A 23213-nucleotide genomic window follows, 5' to 3' on the forward strand; every position below is an offset into this window, starting at 1 on the left:
TGGAAGCGGAAGGCCAGCCCGTTTGGCTGGGAGGTGAACGGGGGTGTTTTCTGTCTCGGGCTGGGTCCTGGGTAGAAGCCCCACAACGCGCACAATGATTGGAGGAAAGCTTAGTCCGTCACGTGACGCTCACCGAGTGCGACGCCGGTCACGTGGGTGCAGCGCGGCTCAGTTGGTACTAGTGTTTGGGTTTTGAGTATGGCGGGACTCTGGCGTCCTCTAGTGGCGGTGGGAAATGTCGCCGGGAGTTAACTGCGCGCGCTCCGAGGGCGGGTTTGGGAGACTGGAGAAGTGGGTGGGATTGTGAAGGAAGCGCAATGCCTGGCCGAGTTTGTGGATTTCATTCCTTACGTAAGGGGACTTAATGGATTATTTCTAGGTGGGTGGTTGTATGCTGTTTGTAGTTAAAAAAAAGTAATATATTATTCATTTCAGGCATCCAAAAAAATGTTTATTAATCTCTGTGCCAGGCACTATTCTAGGAACCTGGAATACATCTGTGAATAAAGAACCTTGCCCTCATAGAGCTTACATTCTTGGGGGCTAGGGGGAAAAGAAAGGTTTATGTAACAAAACAGTAAATATTTAAAAGTAAATTATTTAGTTTATTAAAGGCTGATATATGTTTGGGGAAACCGAAAAGAATGAACAAGGTAAAGGAGATGGGTAGATAGGTTGCAGTTTTCAGTAGGGTGCTCAGGGAAGGCCTGAGCAAAGGTTTAGGCAGGGGAGGGAAGAGACATGCAGATACTTGGAGGAGAAACTTTTAGAAATACAGACCACAGTAGCAAGAAGAAAAATCTAACTTCAGATCATTTGGGGGGACACGTCCACAGTGACCATTTTGATTGAGTATCCTGTACACTAGGAGGGAGCGATCTATGGTCAGCTGGTCAAATCCAACCCTCTGCTGGTTTTACTACAGCCAGTGAGCTAAGAATGGCGTATATTTCTTTTCTTTCTCTTCTTTTCTTTTCTTTCTTTCTTTCTTTTTTTTTTTTTTTTTTTGCCATTTCTGGTGTTTATATATTTTAGTGGTTATGAAAACAAAAGAATAATGACAAATTAGAATTATTAAATTCCAATTTCAGTGTTCACAAGTAGTTTTATTGGAATGTAACCACACTGATTCACTTACATTTTGACTACAACTCCTTTCACAGTAAAACTTTATAATTATGTCTGAAATATAAATCTCTAGCCCATAATGCCTAAAATATTTACTATCTGGCCATTTACAGAAAATGTTGCTACCTCCTACTTTGTCAACTATTGTGCTATGTTAAATACAAAATAGGTTCTTACTGTATATACAGTTCTGTGATCAGTTTGTTCACTGAGCAACTCAAAGTGAACACTTGTCACTAAATATTCTATAGCACTATTTTAATGGCTATGTAGTGTTTTGTTTAGATGCACCTTAGCTGCCACAGCCAATTGCCCTGTTGAATATTTAGGTTATTTCCAATTTTCCTCTATTACAAACAGTGACACAAAGAACATCCTTATATACACAACCTTTCACATATTCAATCCAGCATGATTTCCACTGAAGATACAAGTGGAGAATGATTATATCTGCATCTTTGAAAGATCACCTAGTAACAGTGTTCTTGGATTAAAGGACATAAGACTGGAATAAGACCAAACAGAAGGCTGCTGCAATCAGCCATTCAGATAACAGTCAATAAATGTTCATCCAGAGCCTGCTATGTATTGCAGTTAGCACAGTTTCCATCCCTGCCTCCTTGTGATCTGCAAGCTGGAGACCCAGGACAGCCAGTGGTGTGGTTTAACTCCAAGTATGAAGACCTGAGAACCAGGGGCACCAGTAGTTTAAGTTCTATTCCAAGACTGGAGGCTTGCGAACTAGGAAGCTAGTGGTATAAGCTCCAGACCAAGGGCGGAAGAAGACTGATGTTCAGGCTCATATAGTCAGGCAGAGAATAAATTCTCCTCCTCTGCCTTTTTGTTCTTTTCTAGCCCCCAGCAGTTCCAACAGATGCAGTGATGCCCACCCGCAGTGGGGAGGGCTATCTTCTTTACTTGGTCTACCAATTCAAGTGCTAATATAAGAAACACCTTCACAGATCTATCCCCAGAAATAATAATGTATAATCAAATACCTTGGCATCCTGTGACCCAGTCAAGGTGACACATAAAATTAACCACCACAGACCATAGACGCATTTGTGTAAAATTATATATGAGCTATATGTCTAAAGACATTTTATCCCAGATAATAAAAAGCTAAAGGAGTTCCTCACCACCAAACCAGTATTATGAGAAATGTTAACAGAATTTCTCTAAGAAGAAGAAGAAAAAGAAAAGATCAAAAATATGAACAATAAAATGTCAATAAATACATACCTATCAAAATTACTTTATATGTAAATGGCTTAAATGCTGCAAGACATAGGGTGGCTGAATGGATAAGAAAACATGACCCATACATATGCTGCCTGCAAAAATGTACTTCAGACTGGAAGACACGCATAGACTGAAAGTAAAGGGATGAAAAAAGATATTTCTTGCAAATGGAAATTTAAAAAAACAACAGGGTAGCAGTACTTATATCAGACAAAATAGCCTTTAAACAAAGACTATAACAAGAGACAGAGAAGGACCCAGTGATTCCACTTACGAGTATTTATCTGAAGAAACCACAAACACTAATTTGTAAAGACATGCACCCCTCTATGTTCACTGAAACATTATTCACAATGGCCAACATACAGAGGCAACCTAAATGTTAAGCCATTGATGGATGAAGAAGAGGTACATATATACAGTGAAATATTAGTCCTGAAAAAGTGAAATTTTGCCATCTGCAGCAACATGGATGGACCTAGAGGGTATCGTGCTAAGGGAAATAAGTCAGAAAGAAAAATACCATGTGATTTCGTGTATATGTGGAATCTAAAGAACAAAATAAATGAATAGCCCTGACTGGTGAGACTCAGTGGATTGAGAGCCAGCCTGTGAACTGAAACATTGGTCACCAGTTCAATTCCCAGTCAGCGCACATGCCTGAATTGCCGGCCAGGTCTTGAGTTGGGGGTGTGCGAGAGGCAATTGATGTATCTCTCGCAAATTAATGTTTCTTTCCCTCTCTTTCTCCCTTGCCCTCTCTCTAGAGGTAAATAAATAAAGTCTTTAAAGGAAAAATAAAGGCTTAGGGGAGAGATTGAGAGGAGGCTTAGGGGAGAGATTGAGAGGGGACTCTCTCAATCTCTCCCCTAAGCCTTTTTTTTTTCCTTTAAGATTTTCTTTAAAGATCTCAGCCATGGCTCTCCCTTACCCCATGGCCAAGGGCCACAAGGTGACCAAGAACATGAGAAAACCAAGGCCCAGCACTGCCACGGGTGTCTTACAAAGCATAAGTTTGTGCAGGACCTGATCCGAGAGGTGCGTGGCTTTGTTCCCTGTCTTGCTGTGGAGCTGCTCAAGGTCTCTAAGGACAGGAGCGCCCTGAAGTTGACCAAGAAAACGGTGGGGACACATATCCCTGCCAAGAGGAAGGCAGAGGAGCTGAGCAATGTTCTTGCAGCTATAAGGAAGGGAGCAGCCAAGAAGGACTGAGCCCCATCTCCTCTGTGTGTAATAAAACCTGTTCAGAAATAAATAAAAACAAACAGGGAGGAACTGGTATCTTTATATTCTTGAGTTCGTCTTTCTATTTGTTCATGTATTTGTGTGTGTGTGAATGTGCGTTTCTCAGGAGCACTTGGAAGTTTTTTTATGTAAAGCTTGAGCTTTACTTCTTAAGTTTATTCCTAGTAATGTCTTATTTCTTTGTCATCGCTCCTGTAAAAAAATCCTTTTCTTCCATTATGCCTTCTAATTGAATTTTTTAGTATCTGGGAAGGCTTTTGGTATCTGAATATAAATTTTGTTCCCAGCCACATTACTTAATTATCTTACTGTTTTGTAGTTTATTTTCTTGATAAACAGTAGTTACCTGAAATAAATAATTTCAGATAAACAGAAATTATTTGAAATTAGGTTTAAAAAATAATAAAAATACAAACATTTTAAGTCTGCTTTCCATTGTCCACCCGGGGCAAGGAGCTGGTGTTCATCTTCCCGCTCCCATCAGGCATTGGCTGCGAGTTGCTTGTGAAGGTCTTCATTCCTCACATTTCCAGCATTCTCGGTGCAAGGGCTGGATGTGCTCCTGTGGTCAGAAAGAGCCTCAGAGAAAAGCAGCTCACAGAGAAATAAGCCAGGGCCTACCCTTCTACATTAGCTCCACGGATTTGGGTTTGAAGTTCGAAGGGTGTTTGTGATGGGGCAACTCAAGAGTTACAGATTTTAGCCTTAGTTGATAGGCTTAAGTGATTCGGGCAAGTTTAGAGAGCTGTTACAGTCCGGGAACTGGAATGCAGGACCACAGGACTCCAGGAGGCTGACAGGCGATTCAGCCTTTGTGCTCTAGGGGGTCTGCAAGCCAACGAGATGGTATCTGACCCACTGTGTTCCAGGGAGGGAAGGCTGGTGATGAGATAAGGAATTGTCCATCAACAAATAAAGGCAAACTAGGAAAATTGCTGCAGGAATGCAACTCTTACCCAATTAACCTTTTTCCAAACTCCTCATCTACCCTTCTCCTTATAAAAAGGCCGGCTTGAAATAAGATATTAAGGTGCTTTTAGAGGGTGCATAACCCACCGTCTTCTCAGATCACCAGCCATCCGAATAAAGCGCCCATAAAGATTCAGTCCTTGTCTCTACCTATTGGTTCTAGTAGTGACAGGCAGCATGAACTCCAGCTTTTCCAGTTTCATTTCCTCAGGCCTCTGGTTAGGCTCAGCGATCTCCCTCAAGGTGTCCCCTGCCTTCCATTGTACATGTCACCAGCACAGAGGATACCAGCTCCATTCTACCACTTTCAGAAGAACTGTGCTGAAGCAAAGGAGAAGTATTGTTGTTGTATCACAGGAACAATAACGGTAACACCTACAGATGATGTGTGTGCAGGTCGGGCATGGTGTTCAGTGCATGGTGAGCACCCAAAGGTCAGTAGGTCTTTACCACAAGCAGGGTGGTTAAGTGTTTTCAGTATTTGACTTATGCGTGCTGTTGCAAAAATGATTCGAGGAGAAACAGAAATAGTCCAATGTTTATTAAAATAAACTCATAAATTAAAACTTAACCACAAAGGAACTGCCAGGTCAGATGGTTCACTGGTGAACTCTATCAAAGTTAGGGAAGAAATAATACCAATCTGACAAAAATTCTTTCAGAAAACAGAAGAGGGGGCACCTCCCAACTCACTCCGTAAAGCCAGCATCGCCCTGAAACCAAGATCAGAGCTACCTGAAGGGAGGACTTCCGGACTAATACACCATGTGAAAGCAGACATAGAATTCTTTAGGAAGAGATTATCGAATAATTCTTTATCATTGCACTTATCTACTTGATATATTACATATTAATGTTTGTTTATCACCTGTATTTTCTAAGTAGAACAGAAGTTGCCTGAGGGCAAGGACTTTGATTTGCTCAGGGCTGTCCTCCTCACTTCCCGCCACCATCCAGCATCTAGAATAGTGCTTGGCCAACATTAGATGCTCAGAAAATGACTGAATGACTAAGTGAAAGGTGGACCTCCAGTTGGTTTCAGAAGACGCATTGTTGCCCTTGTGAGCCCAAGTACATACAAAGGTTAATGGGACACATTTTAAAAACAACAAACTGAAGATTCCAGTCCTGACTCACCTTCCTACTTTTCTGTTTTGAATGCAGGTAGATGATACACCATTAACTTATTAATAAAGCTTTAATTTCTATTTTGTTAAAATATCCATAATTATTCTTTTAACCACTCACAAGTGTACAATTCAGTGGCATTAAGGATATTCACAGTGTTATGTAATCATAACCACACTCCATCTGCGGAATCTTTTTCGTCAGCCCCAAACATAAACTCTGAACCTGTTAAGCACCAACTTCCCATTCCCTGTCCCTAATTCCTGGTAATCTGTACTCTGCTTTCTGTCTCTATGAATTTCCCTATCTAGATGCCTCATATAAGTGGAATCATACAATATTTATCCTTTGTGTCTGGCTTATGTCACTTAGCATAATGTTGACCTTAAACAGTCAATTACTTTATCAGCAAAAATGGTTGACTCAGGACTGCAAAGAATTGTAATTCAGGACAAGCCAAGCTATAGCAAAAGCCGTAGGCAAATTGACAGTCAAAAGAGAGGAACGTTATTTTATGGAGGAAAAAAGAAAGTTGGGAGGAGTTGTTTTGAACAAAAATCCATTGGAGAAAGGTAAGAGTTCAGGGAGATGAAGGTTGCTCATCAGCTGAGTTGCTGGGGTGGTGGATTTCCTGCAGGAGGCGCCATGTAAATCTTTTCTTGTCAGGGCCTGGTCATTATTTCCTGTTGACAATTCTGTTGGGGTTTGAAATTGACAATTCCTGTAGTTGACATCAGTGGTACTGTGTGAGAGCTCCTCCTACTGGTCTTTTGACTCCTTTCTAGTGAGGTTTCCCTTTATTTTCACAATGTCTTCAAGGTTCATCCATGTTGTAACGTGTCAAAAAATTCACTCATTTTTATTGAATAAAATTCCATTGTATGTATAGACCTTGTTTATCCACTCATCTGTTGGTGGACATTTGATTTGTTTCCACCTTTTGGGTTTTGTGAATAATAGTGCTATGAACATTGGCATACACATCTGTTTGAGTCCCTGCTTTCAATTCTTTTGGACATAAACCTGTGAGTGGAATAGCGTGGTCACCAAACTGTTTCCACAATGGCCATGCCATTTTATATTCCACCAGAAGTGCACAAAGGTTCCAGTTTCTCCATATCCAAGTTTGTTTTCTTCTTTTTAGTTCAGATTTTTTTCTTTTCTTTTCCTTCTTTTTCTGTTTATGATTTTTTTCTTTTTCTTTACTTAAAAATTTTTAAATTTTATTTATTTTTAGAGAGAGGAGAAGGGAGGGAGAAAGAGAGGGAGAGAAACATCAATGTGTGGTTGTCTCTCATGCACCCCTACTGGGGACTTGGCCCCTAATCCAGGCATGTGCCCTGACTGGGAATTGAACCAGTGACCCTTTGGCTTGCAGGCCAGAATTCAACCCACTGAGCCACACCAAGTGGGGCATTTTTACTTTTTCTTAAACTATGTTCTGTTTCAGCCCTGGGGGTCGGAGATAACTTGGTTACAGTGTAGTCCCGATATGCCAAGGTTGCGTGTTCAATCCCCAGCAGGGCATGCACAAGAAGCAACCGATGAATGCAGAAATAAGTGGAACAACGAATCGCTGTTTCTCTCTCTCGAAATCAATACATTTTAAAACTTAAAAAACTAGGTACTGCCCTGGCTGGTGTGGCTTAGTGGATTGAGCATCAGCCTGTGGACCAAAAGGTGGCTGGTTTGATTCCCTGTCAGGGCATATGCCTGGGTTGTGGGCCAGGTCCCTGGCTGTGGGCGTGCGAGAGGCAACTGATTGATGCTTCTCTCATACATTTATGTTTCTCTCCCCCTCCCTTTTCCTCTCTAAAAATAAATAAAATCTTTAAAAAATATATTTAAGAGTGAGATGCAGTTTTATAAATTCAAAAAAGAATGTCAATCAAAATCTCAGCAGGCTTTATTGTTAGAAATTGACAAGCTGATTCTAAAATGCACATAGAAAGTCAAAGGGCCTAGAATAGCCAATGCAGTTTTAAAAAAGAAGAATGAGATCAAGAGACTCACAAGACACTGTAATATTATCATACGTATAGAAACATCAAAACACAGACCTATGGAACGGAGTCCAGAAATAGATTGGTACAGATATAGTCAATTGATTTGTGACAAAGTGAAGAGAATTCTGTGAAATAATAGGCTTTTTAACAAACAAAGCTAAGAGAGCTGGACATCCACTTGGAAAAAAGTAACTCTGATTCTTACTTTATACCCTATACAAAAACTAATTAAAACGTGATCATAGCCTTACATGTAAAACTAAAATTGTTAAACTATAACAATAAAACTATAAAATATCTAGAAGAAAATGCAGGAGAAAAATTTTGTGACCTTAGAGAAAAGTTTCTTTGATAGGATATAAGCATGAGCCATAAAAAAAAACAAATTTTACGAAATAAATAAAAAATCTACTCTTAGAAAGATCATTAACTAGATGAAGAGGTGAACCGCAACCTGGAAGACTCCATTTGCAATACGTGTGTAGCAAGTTTAAGACTCATATCCAGCTGCTTTTTCTCCCCCATCGTGGTCCGTGAGCTTCATTCTTCTTCGCCATGTCTTCTCCCAAGACTTTCAGGATCAAGAGGTTCCTGGCCAAGAAACAAAAGCAGAATCGGCCCATTCCCCGATGGATTCGGATGAAAACTGGTAATAAAATCAGGTACAGCTCCAAGGGGAGACATTGGAGAAGAACCAAAACTGTAAGGAAGGTCTGTAAGGAAGGGCAGGCACATCAGAGATGGCTCACATATTTATGCTCTCTATTCATGTTGTCTGCCTCTTGAAATCACAGAAGAGACCACTACTGTCTGGACAGTCTGGCATTTTAATTGGGAAATTGTTGGAAAAATTATTTTTCTCTTGATTTTTTTCCTGCAGTACTAGGTTGGTTCATTAATAAATGTGAGGCCATTTAAACTGGGAAAAAAAAATGACTTGTATCCACATGTATGAAGAACTCTAAAAACTCAGTAACAAAACAGCAAAACTTTTGAATGGAAACACCACAGCAGATGGCATAGGAAGCCAGACACAAGAGTATGTATTGTATGATTTCATTTTTATAAAATTCTAGGTAAGATGAATGAAATTAATTGTGTCAGAAAGCAGATCACTAAGAACAAGAATTGCAAATACACATTCTGTTTCAGTAGTCACATTATTGATGGTAGAGCTGGCATTGTTATTCTGAGAGTGTTTTGTGTATAGTGTGAGGTAGATTAAATGAATGTTGTCATTGAGAATTTAGGGGTTTTTTTTTTTGTAAAATATATAAAATTTACCATTTTAACTATTTTTAAAAAGATTTTATTTATTTTTAGAGTGAGAGGAAGGGAGGGAGAGGGAGAGAAGCATCAGTCAGTTACCTCTCGCATGCCCCCAGTTGGGGACCTGGCCCACAGCCCCGTTATGCGCCCTGACTGGGAATTAAACCTGCGATTCTCTGGTTGCCAGGACGGTGCTCAATCCACTGAGCCACACCACCCAAGGCCATTTTATCTATTCTAAGTGTACAGTTCAGTGTCATTAAGTACATTCACATCGTTGTACAACCACCGTCACCATCTCCAGAATCTTTTCGTCATCCCCAACATAAACTCAGTACCCAGGACACTCTAACTTCCCATTCTTGCTACCCCAGCCATTTGGTAACCATTATTCTACTTTCTGTCTCTGTGAATTGGACTGTTCTACGTACCTCATATAAATAGATTCATACAATGTCTGTCCTTTTGCATCAGGCTTAATTCACTTAGAATAATGTTTTCAAAGTTCATCCATGTTGTAGCATGCATTAGAATTTCATTCCATTTTAAGGTTGAAGACTATGCCATTGTATGCCATGTTTTGTTTATCCACTCATTTGTCCATGGACATTTGAGTTGTTCTTACCTTTTGGCTATTGTGAATAATGTTGCTATAAACATTGGTGTACAAGCATCTGTTTGAATTCCTGCTTTCAGTTGTTTTGCATGTATCCAGAAGTAGAATTGCTGGATTGTATGGTAATCCTATTTACTTTTTTGCAGAACTGCAATACTGTATTCCTACAGCTACATCATTTTCTATTCTCATCAGTGATGCCCAAGGGGTCTAATTTCTCCACATCTTTGCCCAACACTTGTTATTTTGTTTGACAATAGCTACCTAAAGGGTGTGAAGTGGTATCTCATGGATATTATTTGCATTTCCTTGATAGCTATTATGTTGAACATCTTTTCATGTGTTTACTGGCTATTTTATATCATCTATGGAGAAATGCCTATTCAAGTTCATTGTCTATTTTTTGAATTAAGTTGTTTGTTGAATTTTATGAATTATTTATATATTTTGAATATTAATACTTATCAAATACATGATTTGCAAACATTTCCCACCATTCTGTGGGTTGCATTTTTTACTGTTTATAGTTTCCTTTGATGCAAAAAAGTTTTAAATTTTGATGAAGTCCAATTTATTTTTCTTTTGTTGCCTGTGACTTTGTGTCATATCCAAGAAATAATTGCCAAATCCAGTGTCATGAAGTTTTCTCCCTGTGTCTTCCTCGAAAACTTTTGTGATTTTACCTCTTCAATCCACTTTTTTTTTTTAATATGGTGTCCAGTGAGGGACTACCCTCATTCTTTTGTAATGTAAATCCAGCTTTCCTGGTACCATTTGTTGAAAAGGTGGTGTTTTCTTCATTGAATGGTCCTTGCACTCTTGCTGAAAATCAATCCACTAAGTCCGTGAGTTTATTTTTCTGGGCTCTCTATTCTATTTTATTGGTCTACATGTGTATCTTTATGCCTGTACTACATTGTTTTGTTTATTTAGTTTTTCTTTCTTTTTTTAATTCTTTTTGGGTGGGGTTCCACATAGGTTTGTTTTTTTTTAACGTTTTATTTATTTTTAAAGAGAGGGGGAGGGAGGGAGAAAGGGAGAGAAGCATCGATTTTTGAGAGAAACATGAATGGATTGCCTCTCGCACACCCCCAACCAGGAACCTGGCCTGCAACCCAGGCCTGTGCCCTGACCAGACTCAAACTGGCAGCCTTTCCTTTTGTGAGACAATAACCGGCCAGGGCACATTGTTTTGACTACTATAGCTTCGCAGTAAGGTTTGAAATCAGTAAGTGACTCCTCTAACTTTGTTCTTCTTTTTCAAAATTGTTTTGGCTACTCAGGGCCCCTCAGGATTCTATGTGAATTTAAGGACGGAGTTTTTTTCTATTTCTGTAAAAAGAGAATTGAGGTTTTTTTAAAAACATTGGCGTGATGTACAAGATAATTGAGGTTAAGTTAAAACCATGTTGCCCTAAATTTGAAAAGGAGATGTCAGCATGAATTCCTGGTGCATTTTATATAAAAAATATGTATATATTACCTAACAGTTCACTGAAAATGTCTACAATGACTAACCCAATTACAGTAAGTATTCTTAGCACTCAAGACTCGGGTCTCTAAATACAATTTTCCACTGACAGGAACCAGGACTCTTTCAAAAAGCTGTCTGATTTGAGATGTCGGACACTACAGGGATTGTGTCAAAATGACCAAAGAACCAACCTGAAAAGGCTCCCACTGGCCAAAGATGAAACAATTTGAACTTCAATAAAAATAATAATTATAACAGGTTATAGCACCCTCGCTGGAGCAGCTCAGTGGGTTGAGTACCGCCGGCCTGCGAACCAAAGTGTCACCATTGCCGGCTCAACTCTCGGGCCAGGTCCCCAGCTGTGGGAGCATGTGACAGGCAACCACACACTGATGTTTCTCTCCCTCTCTTTCTCCCTCTCCCCCCCCTAAAAATATATAAATGAAATATTTAAAAAAATAGGTTATAGCATATCAAATATGTGGAAATTCATGCATTCATTATTTTTTAAAAAATGCTTATAGATCAGTTTTGGATGATGCTAGAGAACTAAGGCAGTATTTTGACCTTTCAGTCCGCAGGCCTGTGCTCAATCCACCAACCTGTACCAGCCAGGGCTTATTTTGAAAACTGATAAAGGGAAATCCTATTCCCTAATAAATCACTTTTAGTCATATACCCAAGGAAACTCTTGTGTAGTTACACAACTACACAATTCACAGGAGACATTCACAGGAATGCTCTTAATGACACTTTATAATAGAAAAAACTAGAAATTCAAACAGCCATTCTTAAGATGAGTAACATGTGGTGTATTTACACAACAAAATAGTATACAGCTGTGAAGTCAATGAATTATGAAACCCATGACCCTTAGTAGTCTGTTGAATGAAAAAAGCAAATAACAAAGGCCAAAAACAATGTAGTCTCTTCATAGAAGTTCAAAACTAAGCAACACTCAAACAATATATTGTGTAGGCATGTATATGTGAGTACATTTTTTTTCTTTCAAAAAGAAAGTCAGGGGAATAACAGATACAGAATTCTGAATGGCGGCGCCCTGGACAAGGGATAAGGGGGACGGACAGGTGCAGAGCACACAGGTAAATGTAAACCCCGGTGGTACTCTATCCAGCCCCTTCACTTTTGCAGTGGATACCATGGAATCCAATTTATTGATTTAAATTATAAACACATTTTTTAATTTTTAAAAAGAGGATTATGCAAGGTTCGGTGATGACTGCATGTCATTAACCAAAATTTGTAATTAATCTATTCTGTCACCTTAAATCTGTCGTCTTTACTCAAAAAAAGTAAACCGACTTTACTAATCCGCGCCAGCCACGTGAGAAACTAGAATGGGGGGCGGGGGGAGGGTGGCAACTGTTTTCACTTTTCTCTTCCTGTTTTTTTTAGAGCCTGAGAAGCTCTGAAAAGCCTGAGAGCAAGTCAGAATTTCCAGTCTTTTCCAATTCCCACACGACTCCCTAATTTAGAACGAATTCATACAAAATAAAGTCTCTTTTCCATCTGGGGAAGACGGCCGCCTGCCGTGGAGCATCCTCGCTCCCCGACAAGGAAATGGCCTGGGGTGGGGAGATGTTCCAGCCACAGCCTCCACCCGACCCCGCTCCGACGCCGCCTTGGGCTTAGCGTACCCCCGCTGCGGGGACACATGACAAGTAGTGAAAACGCTTTGGCCGAGAGTTGGACCCTACCAGGAGACCCCTAGGGGGAACAAGCAGCGGTGGCGTGACACTGCGTGTCAAGCGGCCACTGGGGATCCCGTACTTTCTAAGACTCAGGCGTCTGGCTGCAGAGACGAGGCTACGGTGATATCCCCTGGGTGCCTCTGCGCACCCACTGCCCCCCGAGGACTGGCAGTGTGGTGCACCTAAAGTCTGTGCTTGAGCCGCAGAGGCGACGAGCCCTCGGCAGCGGACGCGGCGCTGAGCTTCGGTGGCCTCTCACGTGCAGGAAGCTCCGCGTAGCCCACTATTTAAGCACGGCCAGGTGGAGAGGTCCGGGCGCTCCCCCACGCCCTGCTGCATCCAGATTGGAAAGGATGGGGAATCAAAAAGTGTTCCTGCGGCGACAACCACAAAGAGACACCATTTAGCGATTGTGTAACCCTGTGGAGTTCAGCCACTGGGCCTTTCCCTGCAGCCCTGGCTTTGCTCCAGACCTGGCCCGGGTGACATCATCAAACTCCTCCGATCCGCAGGAGGGGCCCCCGAAATCCCCTAAAAACATTGTGAGTAATCGCCGGGCCCGCCCTCCAGGCGGGGCCCAGATCGAGGGGCGAACGGAACCCGGCCGCCCCGCCAGCGGCCTCCGGACGAGAAGCCTCTCGATCCCCGGTACGGCGCGCACTTGCACCCGGGCTCCGGCGACGGCGTACTAGCGGCCTCCCAGTGCTCGGCGCGCACTGGTTACCAGTCCCGCGAGGGGAGGTGGCGGCGGCGGCGGCGGCGCAGCGCGCAGGCGCGGCCGATTCCCGGCAGTGACGCTGCAGTGGGCGCGCGCGGCACATTTCCGCCTCTGGCGAATGGCTCGGCTGTAGCCTTCGCGGCGGGCCCAGCTGCGACCCCGGCCCCGCCCCCGGGACCCCGGGACCCCGGCCATGGACGGTGAGGGCGCTCTCTGTCCCCGGGGGGTGGCAGGGCCGAGGCCGCGGGGACCGCGGCGGGAGCCTCCGCGCCTTCCGCCCCTTCCTCCGCCGATGGGCGCTGTGCAGGGAGCGGCCGGCCGGATGGTGGCGCGGGGCGGGGCCGGTGTTGTGGGGTCTGACTCACTTTCCCCTCTGGGAGGATGGGGCCTTGACCGAGTAGGTGGGGGTGGGGGAAATGAGCTTTGACTCAGTTTCCTCCTGGGGCTTATGGGGCCAGTTCCGACTTAGTGTCCTTGTTAGGGGAGAATGCATCTGCCTCAGTTTCCTTTGAGGATCCCAAGTGGGGAGTGCCGTCCCATAGTTCTCCTTATGAAAGTTGAAAAGGCCCTGACTCAGTTTCCCCCAGTAAAGGAGAACGCCGTACTCAGTGTCCGCTCAGGAAACAGGCGTTTCTGGCTCTTTTTACTTCCACCCCTTAGTTTCACCACAGCTTCTAGGGAAGCAGGCCCTGACTCAGTTTCCCTGGGAGGCCCTTCCTGCTGAAGACAGGAAGTGGGCTTGTGCTGACCCTTTCTCCCTCCTCTTTCAGATCTGTTCCCCCTCATCTTCCCCTCCGGTAAGTGGACGATCCTTGCTCAGCCCTTCTGGAAGGGCCCCCCGGGTAGGTGCAGTGGGGGCGGCCGCCTGACGGAGGCTGGCTGGCTGGTGTCTCCGCAGAGCCAGCCCAGGCCTCGGGCCCCTATGTGGAGATCATCGAGCAGCCCAAACAGCGGGGCATGCGCTTCCGCTACAAGTGCGAGGGCCGCTCAGCGGGCAGCATTCCAGGCGAGAGGAGCACAGATACCACCAAGACCCACCCTACCATTAAGGTCAGCAGGGGCGGGGAACCGTGGATCCCCAGCGAGCTTGCCTCTAGACCCCCTTGAAATCTGTGTCTGGGAGTGGGTTCTGGAATTCCTGAGCCTCCAAGGTGCTTTCTGTACTTTGGACAGATCAATGGCTACACGGGGCCAGGGACGGTGCGCATCTCCCTGGTCACCAAGGACCCCCCACACCGGCCTCACCCCCACGAGCTCGTAGGGAAAGACTGCCGGGATGGCTACTACGAGGCTGAGCTCTGCCCAGACCGCTGCATCCACAGGTCAGCTGCCCGTGGGCTGGCAGGGCTTTGGGCCTGCCGTGTCACCGTTACAGTGTTACTTTCTGGACAGAGGGCAGAATCCACTGCTTGCTCTCCCCCCAGCTCTGCAAGCAGATTTCCTTTGTCTTGACATGATCTGTTTACGCATCTACTCTCTCAAGCAGTTACCAGCTCCATGGGAGGGGGATGGGTCCCTAATGACCTCTGAGCCCCCAGCCCCGTAGTGTAGCTGGAACAGCGAGTCCCTCAGTGTAACGTCTCTTGTAGTGAGGAAGAAAACCACAGAACCAGCAGCCTCCCCTGGAGCTAATGCCAGCTGACAGAGACAGGCTGTAAATAAATGTATAGCTAAAGAAATAAAATACTGTTCAAGAGTAACTTAATGATGAAAATAAAAACAATAGTAAGAGGAACATCCCACAGTTGGGGAGGCCAGGGAGCCGTTCTCGTTCCTTTGAGCCGGGAGGCCCAGGAGGGCTTTTCCCAGGTAAGATGAATGGCGAGGAAGCGCAGGAAGGCACGGAGAAAACACTGCAAGCAGAATGAACACGTGCAAAGGCCTAGAAGTGGGAGTGAGTGTGGCATGTGTGGAGACCAGAAGAGAAGCCCCTGGGACTGAGGGTGGGAGCTGGCAGGGATGGTGGCTAGGGCGGGTCACAGGGCAAAGGGTCTGGCTGGCCAGAGCAAGGAGTGGGTTCCATTGCAGCACACTGGGAGGCCATGCGGGAGGGTTAAGCAGGGAGCGGTGGTCTGGCAAGGGGAGGGGAGGAAGGGGTGGGCTGGGCAAGGCAGGAGGGCCCGGGCTCTACTGGAGACAGTGTGACCAATGCCGGGGGAACTCAGCTTCCAGAACCTGGGGATCCAGTGCGTGAAGAAGCGGGACCTGGAGCAGGCCATCAGTCAGCGCATACAGACCAACAACAACCCCTTCCAAGGTGAGGGCCTAGGGGCGATGACCTCTGTCGCCCTTCCGAGGCCACCTCCCCTGCATCTCTCCCTCACTGGCCAAGACTCACAATACAGATGGAATCTTGCTGGCCATTCAGTACACTCCCTTTTTACCACTGGGGACACTGAGACCCAGAGAGGGGACATGGCATCCAGGGTCACACAGGTCAGTGATGGGTCTAGAACCTTCTCTTCTTCCTCTAGGACTCCTCCTGTTTCACACACCCTCAGACAGCCCTTCCAGCCCCGAGCTCCCTGCCCTGGCTCTCCTGACTGTCTGTCTTTCTGGCAGTTCCCATAGAAGAGCAGCGCGGAGACTATGACTTGAATGCGGTGCGGCTCTGCTTCCAGGTGACAGTGCGGGACCCGTCAGGCAGGCCCCTCCGCCTGTCACCTGTCCTCTCTCATCCCATCTTTGACAACCGTGAGTGGCCAGGGAGGGATAGGCCCGTAAGGAGAAGGGAACTGGGTGGGCATGGCCTATGAGAGGCCTTTGGCTTTGTTTAGTTACCTGGCATCTTTGCCATCCCTTCGGTGTCCAGCTCCGCTGGCCTGGGAGACGAGGCAAAGAAGACTCAGTTGCCCTCGCAAAGCTTCCAGGCCAGCGGGGCGTCAGACGGAAGACAGGCGTTTCCAGTGTGTGATGGGAGCTGGTGTGCCCAGAACTTTATTAATAACTCCAGGAAATGAACTCTCAGGAACAAGACGATGTTAGAAAGTAATAATTCAGTGATGAAAGCTCCCAGGAAGTTCACAGATGAATTGGGCCAACACTGACCAACTGCAGTCTTAAATTAAGTAACCAGCAGAATGAATGAATTAAAAAGGGCCCTAAGCTCAAAGGACAGGAAACTAGAATGAACAGGTCAGGAGGGAAGGGTTCATTGCCAAGGTGGGCGTAATAAACTGGGCCTTGAAGACTGCTTGGGTCTGGAGAAAAGAGGTATGGCCAGACTGGTTCCCACTGGACTGTGAGCTCCATGCGGGCAGGAGTGTTTAGGGTTTGTGGGTTGTTGCATTCTCCGTGCCTGGAACAGGGCTGGGAATGTAGTAGGGGCTGGTAGATAAATAATTGCTGAGTTGATTGGGGTGAGGGATTGAGCCTTGGCTGTGAAGGTATAGTTCGCAAGCTATGGATATTGCTTTATTTATTGATTTTTTTAAAGTAAGAATTCCTGTCTTGCCCTGGCTGGTGTGGCTCAGTGGACTGAGCCTGTAAACGGCAGGGTTGCCAGTTTAATTCCCAGTTAGGGCACAGGCCTGGGTTGTTGGCCTGGTTCCCGGTTGGGGGCGTGCAAGAGAGGACCAACTGATGTTTCTCTCCCGCCCTTTCTCCCTTCTCTCTTTAAAAAAAAAATCTTTAAAAACAAAACAAAACATTGTTTTCTTTAAAGAAGAAAGAAGAAAAATAATTTTTTTTAAAGATTTTATTTGTTTTTAGAGAGAGGGAGAGGGAGAGAAACATGAATGTACAGGAGAAACATCAATCAGTTGCTTCCCATGCGCACCCTGACCGGCGACCAGGCCACAACCCAGGCTTGTGCCCCCACCGGGGATTGAACTGGTGACCTTTTCTCTTTGCACAATGATGCCCAACCACCTGAGCCACACCTGTCTGGGCAGGCTCCGGAAGATCTTGACTGGAGCGACCAGGATGTCATATCGCCTACAGGCCAGGCCTGGGGACCTCTGGTGGTTCAGGGCTGCCTTCCTTATCCCCACACCTGCAGGCGCCCCCAACACTGCAGAGCTCAAGATCTGCCGGGTGAACCGAAACTCCGGGAGCTGCCTCGGTGGGGATGAGATCTTCCTGCTGTGTGACAAAGTGCAGAAAGGTATGTATCAGGAAGCAGGGCTGGGCTCTGGAGCGGGAGGGAAGGGACAAGGCGGAGCAGAGATGGCAAGTGTCAGGCAACTGGCTTTAAACACGCCTCCCAGCACCTTGGGGGCAGCACTGTGACGTATCTTGGGAGACGAGTATGGACAGGGGCGGGTGGCTGGCTGTGGGCGAGCTCGTGCACCGGCCCACACCGCCATTCCGTCTCCTGCAGAGGACATTGAAGTGTATTTCACGGGACCAGGCTGGGAGGCCCGAGGCTCCTTTTCGCAAGCCGATGTACACCGACAAGTGGCCATTGTGTTCCGGACGCCTCCCTATGCTGACCCCAGCCTGCAGGCCCCCGTGCGTGTCTCCATGCACCTGCGGCGGCCTTCAGACAGGGAGCTCAGCGAGCCCATGGAGTTCCAGTACTTGCCAGACACAGGTACTCGGCGGGGGAGAGCACGTGCCGCCCTAGCATGAGGCTGGCCTGGTCGTCCGGGGCCGTAGCTGAGGGTCAGAAGCTGAAGCTGGGCGGACTCTCCACAGTGTGGAGGCTCTTCTGCCTCACGGAATAAGAACCATACCCAAGACTTACTGAGCTTTTATCACATGCGTGCCTGTATTTCAAGCATGTCCCTGAATTACCTGATTTTACTCTTTTACAAACCTTTTGAAGTAGCAGATAGCATCTAAGTCACCTGAGATCGCATAGGTGGAGAGTCAGAGCCAACATTTTAATTGAGGCTGTCTGGCTCCAGGGTACTGTTGCCACACTGTGTGTCTCTTGTCACTGTCGCACAGCCATGGTTTGGCCAAGGCTTTTGGGCATCTGACCGCAGAAGGAACAGCCAGCATGACCCTCTGTCCGGTGCGTGTCATCTTGCCGGAGAGCGCCCTCTGCCCCGGGGCAGTCTGACACGGTTTGGAAAGCAGCCCCAAACCAGCCGTCCGTTCATTCCACCAGTAATTACTGAGTGCCCACTTGGCGCCAAGGCCCGTGCCGGGTATTGCGAATACCAGCACGAATAAGACGTGTTCCCTGCCCTTCAGAAGTTCAGTCACATGAGGAAGACACATGCAAAAACAAATCATTAAGTCAGAGTGACGTGAAACGGAGGGAGGTGTGTGCAAAGCGCTGTGGGAGCTGGAGGCAGCCACAGGGAGGAAGTGGCATTTAAATTGGACAAAAGCACATTTCCAGGCAGGTGGACCGGCTCTGGAAGGGCCGGGGTGTGGGAGCGCGCAGGTGTGTTGCGCCAGCTTTGTGGTGGGAGGTGGCGTGGGCAGGGAGCAGGCCCGGGCAGGAGAGCCTTGGGCATCGGGCTTAAGGCGTGCGTCCAGGGTTTCATCCAGAAGGCAGTGGGCAGCGGGCAGCCACGAAGCTTTAGGAGCAGAGAAGTGACACGAACAGATCTGGAGGTCCACTCTGGTGACAGTGAGTAGAGGGTCTGAGAGGCAGAGACTGGAGGGGGAAGGCCATGCTGGAATATGTCCCAGTGGCCCAGGAAGAGAAGGTGGGGCCTGAACCTCGCAGAAGGAATGGCAAAGAGGGACCGTGTCATACGCTGCTGTCCTCCTCGGTTACCTTTCAGCCCTGCAGGCCTTTTCGTGTCTCGCACACCAAGCTCAGGACCCATGTTCCAGCTCTTACCTCTCCTTGAAATACTTGACCCCCAGGTCTTCATGTGGTGGGCTCACACCGGTGCTTTCTTGGCCTCTCAGCTAGACTTCCTGGTGTCACTTCAGCACTGTTAACGTCACCACGGGTCTCTTCCTTAGCGCTTTTATCATTTGTATATGGTTGTGTCCCTGTCACTAGGATGTCAGCTCTTGGGAACAGGAACCTTGTCTGCTTACTCAGGGCTATGTCCCCCAGTGGCCAGGACGGAGCCTGGTACATAGTAGGTGGTTGGTCAGTATGATGCGTTAGCGGATGGTGGGAGGGAGAGGAAGATGCTGAGGATGACTCCAGGGTTTCTAGCTTTGGTGACAGGGCGGACAGGTGGTGAAGAAAACAGGAGGAAACAGAACCATGTTTTTGAGGAAAGAGGCTGCGGCTGGCTTTGGACTGATGGCATTGAGGACTTCAGAGTTTCCCCGGTGCTGCGGTAGTTAGTTCTGAAGCTCCAGGCTGAACTATCGAACCATCAGAGATAAGAATAAGTCTCTGTGGGAGCCTTACACAAGCCCATCCTGCCTCAACTGCCCCAGAGCACAGAGAGGCCACCGCCGAGCTTGGCTCGACGCCAAAGATGAGCCAGGACGTGAGCAGTGCGAGTGAGGGAATAAGCTGAGGCCAGGGCCCCCGGGGGGCTCCAGTTCCCACAGAGCGTGGTCCCTTTGCTTGGAGGCCTTCAGAGAGGCAGACCCAGGCAACGGAGGCCTTCTCAGAAAGCTGAGGGACTCTTAGAGCTGCTCAGTGTCACGCCGCTATTCTCATTGACGGGGAAGGTTTGGAGAAAGGGCCTTAGAAAAATTTGGCTCATCACCTTCCTGCTGAGGGCCCTTTGAGAGCTTGGGGGTCCAGTTGAGAAAAGCAAGACTCACTTCTCCCTGATGCTTTCCCAGATGATCGTCACCGGATTGAGGAGAAGCGCAAAAGGACCTATGAGACCTTCAAGAGCATCATGAAGAAGAGTCCTTTCAATGGTGAGAAGGGCAGTGGGGAGAATTAGAAGACAGAGAAGGGAGACCCTCAGGGCGAGGAACTGACCTAGCCTTGTTCCACAGGCCCCACCGACCCCCGACCTCCGCCCCGGCGCATTGCCGTGCCTTCCCGCAGCTCAGCTTCCATCCCCAAGCCAGGTAATGGGGCTGCAGGCCCATGTCCTCTCCGCTTGTGGCTTCTACGCCCTCTCGAGGGGAGCGAGTGGTCGGCCTCATCAGCAGGTGTCTGCAGCTTGTTCTGTGTCAGCCTCACGTTTCTCAGGGCATGAGGCCTAATTACCTGTTGCCCCAGCCATCTGGAAAGGGGTGACTGCGGATTGCGGGGCCCCATTGTAGATCTATGGAATCAGAAGCTTCGGGAGTGCGGCCCAGGAACCAGCTACTTCCTGGGGACACTAACGCACACTGACGTCATAGAGCCACTGTGCCAGTAAACACCCCATATTGGACACCTAGGGATACAGAGTTAGAAAGTGGAGTCTCTGCCCTCAGCTTGGTCACATTAGGGAAACAAAACAAATCACGTCTTAAGTAGCAAAATGTATATGCTGGTGTGTGGCTCAGACGTGAGACAAAGTGCCCTGCTTTAGGCTACACTCACTGGATACCTAATCCTTGGGCCCTCAGGGCTTAGTTTTGTAGCTGTAAGATGACATTTTACTAGCTGATCTCTGAAAGCATCCCTTCCTCTGGGAGGGGAAGGCTGGGAGAGCTTTCTGGGCTCGAGTAGACAGGGAGGGCTCCAAGGCGGGGAGGCCTGAACGGGAGCCTGCAGGCTGGGTCGGACTGGGTAAAGGGTGCTGGGAGGCGCCGACCCCGTGCGTTGTTGGCAGGCTGGGGTGCAGAGGGCGGGGTGGGTCTCAGGCTTCCTCTGACCCGTCTCCCTGTTTCTCTTCCAGCTCCCCAGCCCTATCCCTTTCAGCACTCCCTCAGCACCATCAACTTTGAGGAGTTTCCCCCTATGGTCTTTTCTTCTGGGCAGATCCCAAACCAGACCTCTGCCATGGCCCCGGCCCCCGCCCCAGTCCTGGCTCAGGCCCCAGCCTCTGCCGCAGCCCTGGCATCAAGCCTGGCTCAGGCCCCGGCCCCTGCCCCAGTCCTGGCCTCCAGCCTCGCTCAGGCTGTGGCCCCGCCTGCCCCCGAGCCCACCCAGGCAGGGGAAGGGACACTGACAGAGGCACTGCTACAGCTACAGTTCGATGCCGATGAAGACCTGGGGTCCCTGCTGGGCAGCAGCACTGACCCAGCCGTGTTCACGGACCTGGCATCCGTAGACAACTCGGAGTTTCAGCAGCTGCTGAACCAGGGTGTATCTGTGGCCCCACACACAGCAGAGCCCATGCTGATGGAGTACCCTGAGGCTATAACACGCCTGGTGACAGGGTCCCAGAGGCCCCCTGACCCAGCTCCCGTTCCCCTGGGGGCCTCTGGGCTCCCCAACGGCCTCCTCTCAGGGGATGAAGACTTCACCTCCATCGCAGACATGGACTTGTCAGCCCTTCTGAGTCAGATCAGCTCCTAAGGAGGTGACACCTGCCCTTCCCAGAGCACTGGGTTGCAGGAGATTGATTGAAGCCCTCCCAAAGCAAGCAAGCACGGAATTGGGGGATGTGTGCTCCAGCTGTCCTCAACTTCTCTGGGTGATGTCTTAGTGGTGGGGGGGGGGGTGCCTTTTATTCTTTTATTGGCAGTCTCTCTCTCGCTCTCTCATCATGGAGGTGCTTAAGTATAAGCATTAACTTTTCTGGAAATGGGAAAGCTGGGAGGAGTCAAACTCTTCCTTTCCCTATCCTGATGTTCAGCTCCCTTCTTTCTATAGGGAATTCTGGGGTCCCCCGCCCCCACCCTCCAGCTCCTCGTACTCTCTTAGAGAGAGACGGTCAGCCTGGAACTGTGGCCTTGGAGGCCGCGAAGCCTTACTATCAAGTGTCTTCCTCAAATCATGGATTCACTTACACTTGAGCCAGAATAATGCCCCTGTTACCAGCTCTTCCATGGTGCTGGCATTGTTCTTGTGCCTAACACCAGCATTTGAAGGGCTGGACTTCCTGCTCTGCTGAGATCTCTGCCAGCTCTTTCCTTGCCCAGCTGTGGCTGAAAAGACTGGTGGGACAGCTCTGGCCCTCTCCGTGATCCAGGGACGCTGCTCCCCCTTTTTACAAGTGCCTTAATAGGGTGAGTTGTTTGGAGAGTCAGGGGAGGGCAGGCTGGCAGCTCTCCAGTCAAGCAGCTGTTTTTAGTGATGAATCAAAGCAGTTGGACTCTTGCTCTTTCTATTCCAAACTAATAAATTTGTTGCCAAGCCTACCAGAGATCTACCTTCTTTCATCACACTCCTTGTTGGTCCTATCAGGTTGGGCATTGGTGATACAGACTTGGGTGAGTGTTTACACTGTCGCCTGGGAGCTTGCATTCAGAGGGTGCCCTTGAAAACCCCCAGTCACCATCCAGTGGGTGATAGTAGGCTCAGGTGGGTGGAGTTCCCAGTGCAGTGGAAGCCCAGTAGGACCCATTAGCAGTGGGGAGCTTCAGCCCGTAGATCAACGTAAGAAGGTGGTTATCAAAGGGGATAGCCAGCATTTGTAGGCGAGCAGGGTAAGAAAATGATGTTGGAAAGGTTCAGTGGGGCCAGGCTGTGAAAAATCAAGGTCGCTGGGCCTAAGAGGTTTGGACATAATCTTTTGGGTTATCAAGGGAGAGAGTGTATCTGTTGGGGAAATACCGGGTAAAGTATGGTTTGATATCCTGTTCTGGTAAAACCAAAGACAAGGAATCTAATCTGCAGCTCCAGGAGACTCAAACAAAACCAAACTAACCTAAAGGACTAGAGGAGAGGTACTTCCGTTTTAGCGTTACGCATGCGCAGTAAAGCAGGGTCAGCGCAAGGCTTTGCCCGCTAGGCCCTGCCTTTTCGAATGCGCATGTGCACAGATAGTATTCTGCATCG

At 47.5% G+C, this 23213-nt stretch overlaps 1 protein-coding gene across 1 annotated transcript; it reads left to right on the forward strand.

The window, feature by feature from the left end:
- The first annotated feature begins 13409 nt into the window (after positions 1-13409).
- On the forward strand, positions 13410-22573 carry RELA (RELA proto-oncogene, NF-kB subunit). The gene is made up of 11 exons (XM_054570867.1): positions 13410-13707; positions 14278-14304; positions 14406-14557; positions 14681-14829; positions 15673-15764; positions 16070-16201; positions 17508-17612; positions 17829-18041; positions 20168-20248; positions 20330-20404; positions 21166-22573. The coding sequence occupies exons 1-11, from the start codon at positions 13701-13703 to the stop codon at positions 21786-21788; spliced, it is 1656 nt and encodes a 551-aa protein (XP_054426842.1). The 5' UTR covers positions 13410-13700; the 3' UTR covers positions 21789-22573.
- The last annotated feature ends 640 nt before the right edge of the window (positions 22574-23213 follow it).

Source organism: Pteronotus mesoamericanus, unplaced genomic scaffold (genome assembly GCF_021234165.1).
Source record: "Pteronotus mesoamericanus isolate MK-2021 breed Mesoamerican mustached bat unplaced genomic scaffold, CSHL_Meso_final contig_214, whole genome shotgun sequence".
NCBI classification, from domain to species: Eukaryota; Metazoa; Chordata; class Mammalia; order Chiroptera; family Mormoopidae; genus Pteronotus; species Pteronotus mesoamericanus.

Excerpts from the sequence above, each read along its gene's own strand:
- RELA (XM_054570867.1), top strand. Across the intron at positions 14,558-14,680 it reads AGACCCACCCTACCATTAAG|ATCAATGGCTACACGGGGCC; the intron begins GTCAGCAGGGGC and ends TACTTTGGACAG. Across the intron at positions 20,405-21,165 it reads AGCTTCCATCCCCAAGCCAG|CTCCCCAGCCCTATCCCTTT; the intron begins GTAATGGGGCTG and ends TTTCTCTTCCAG.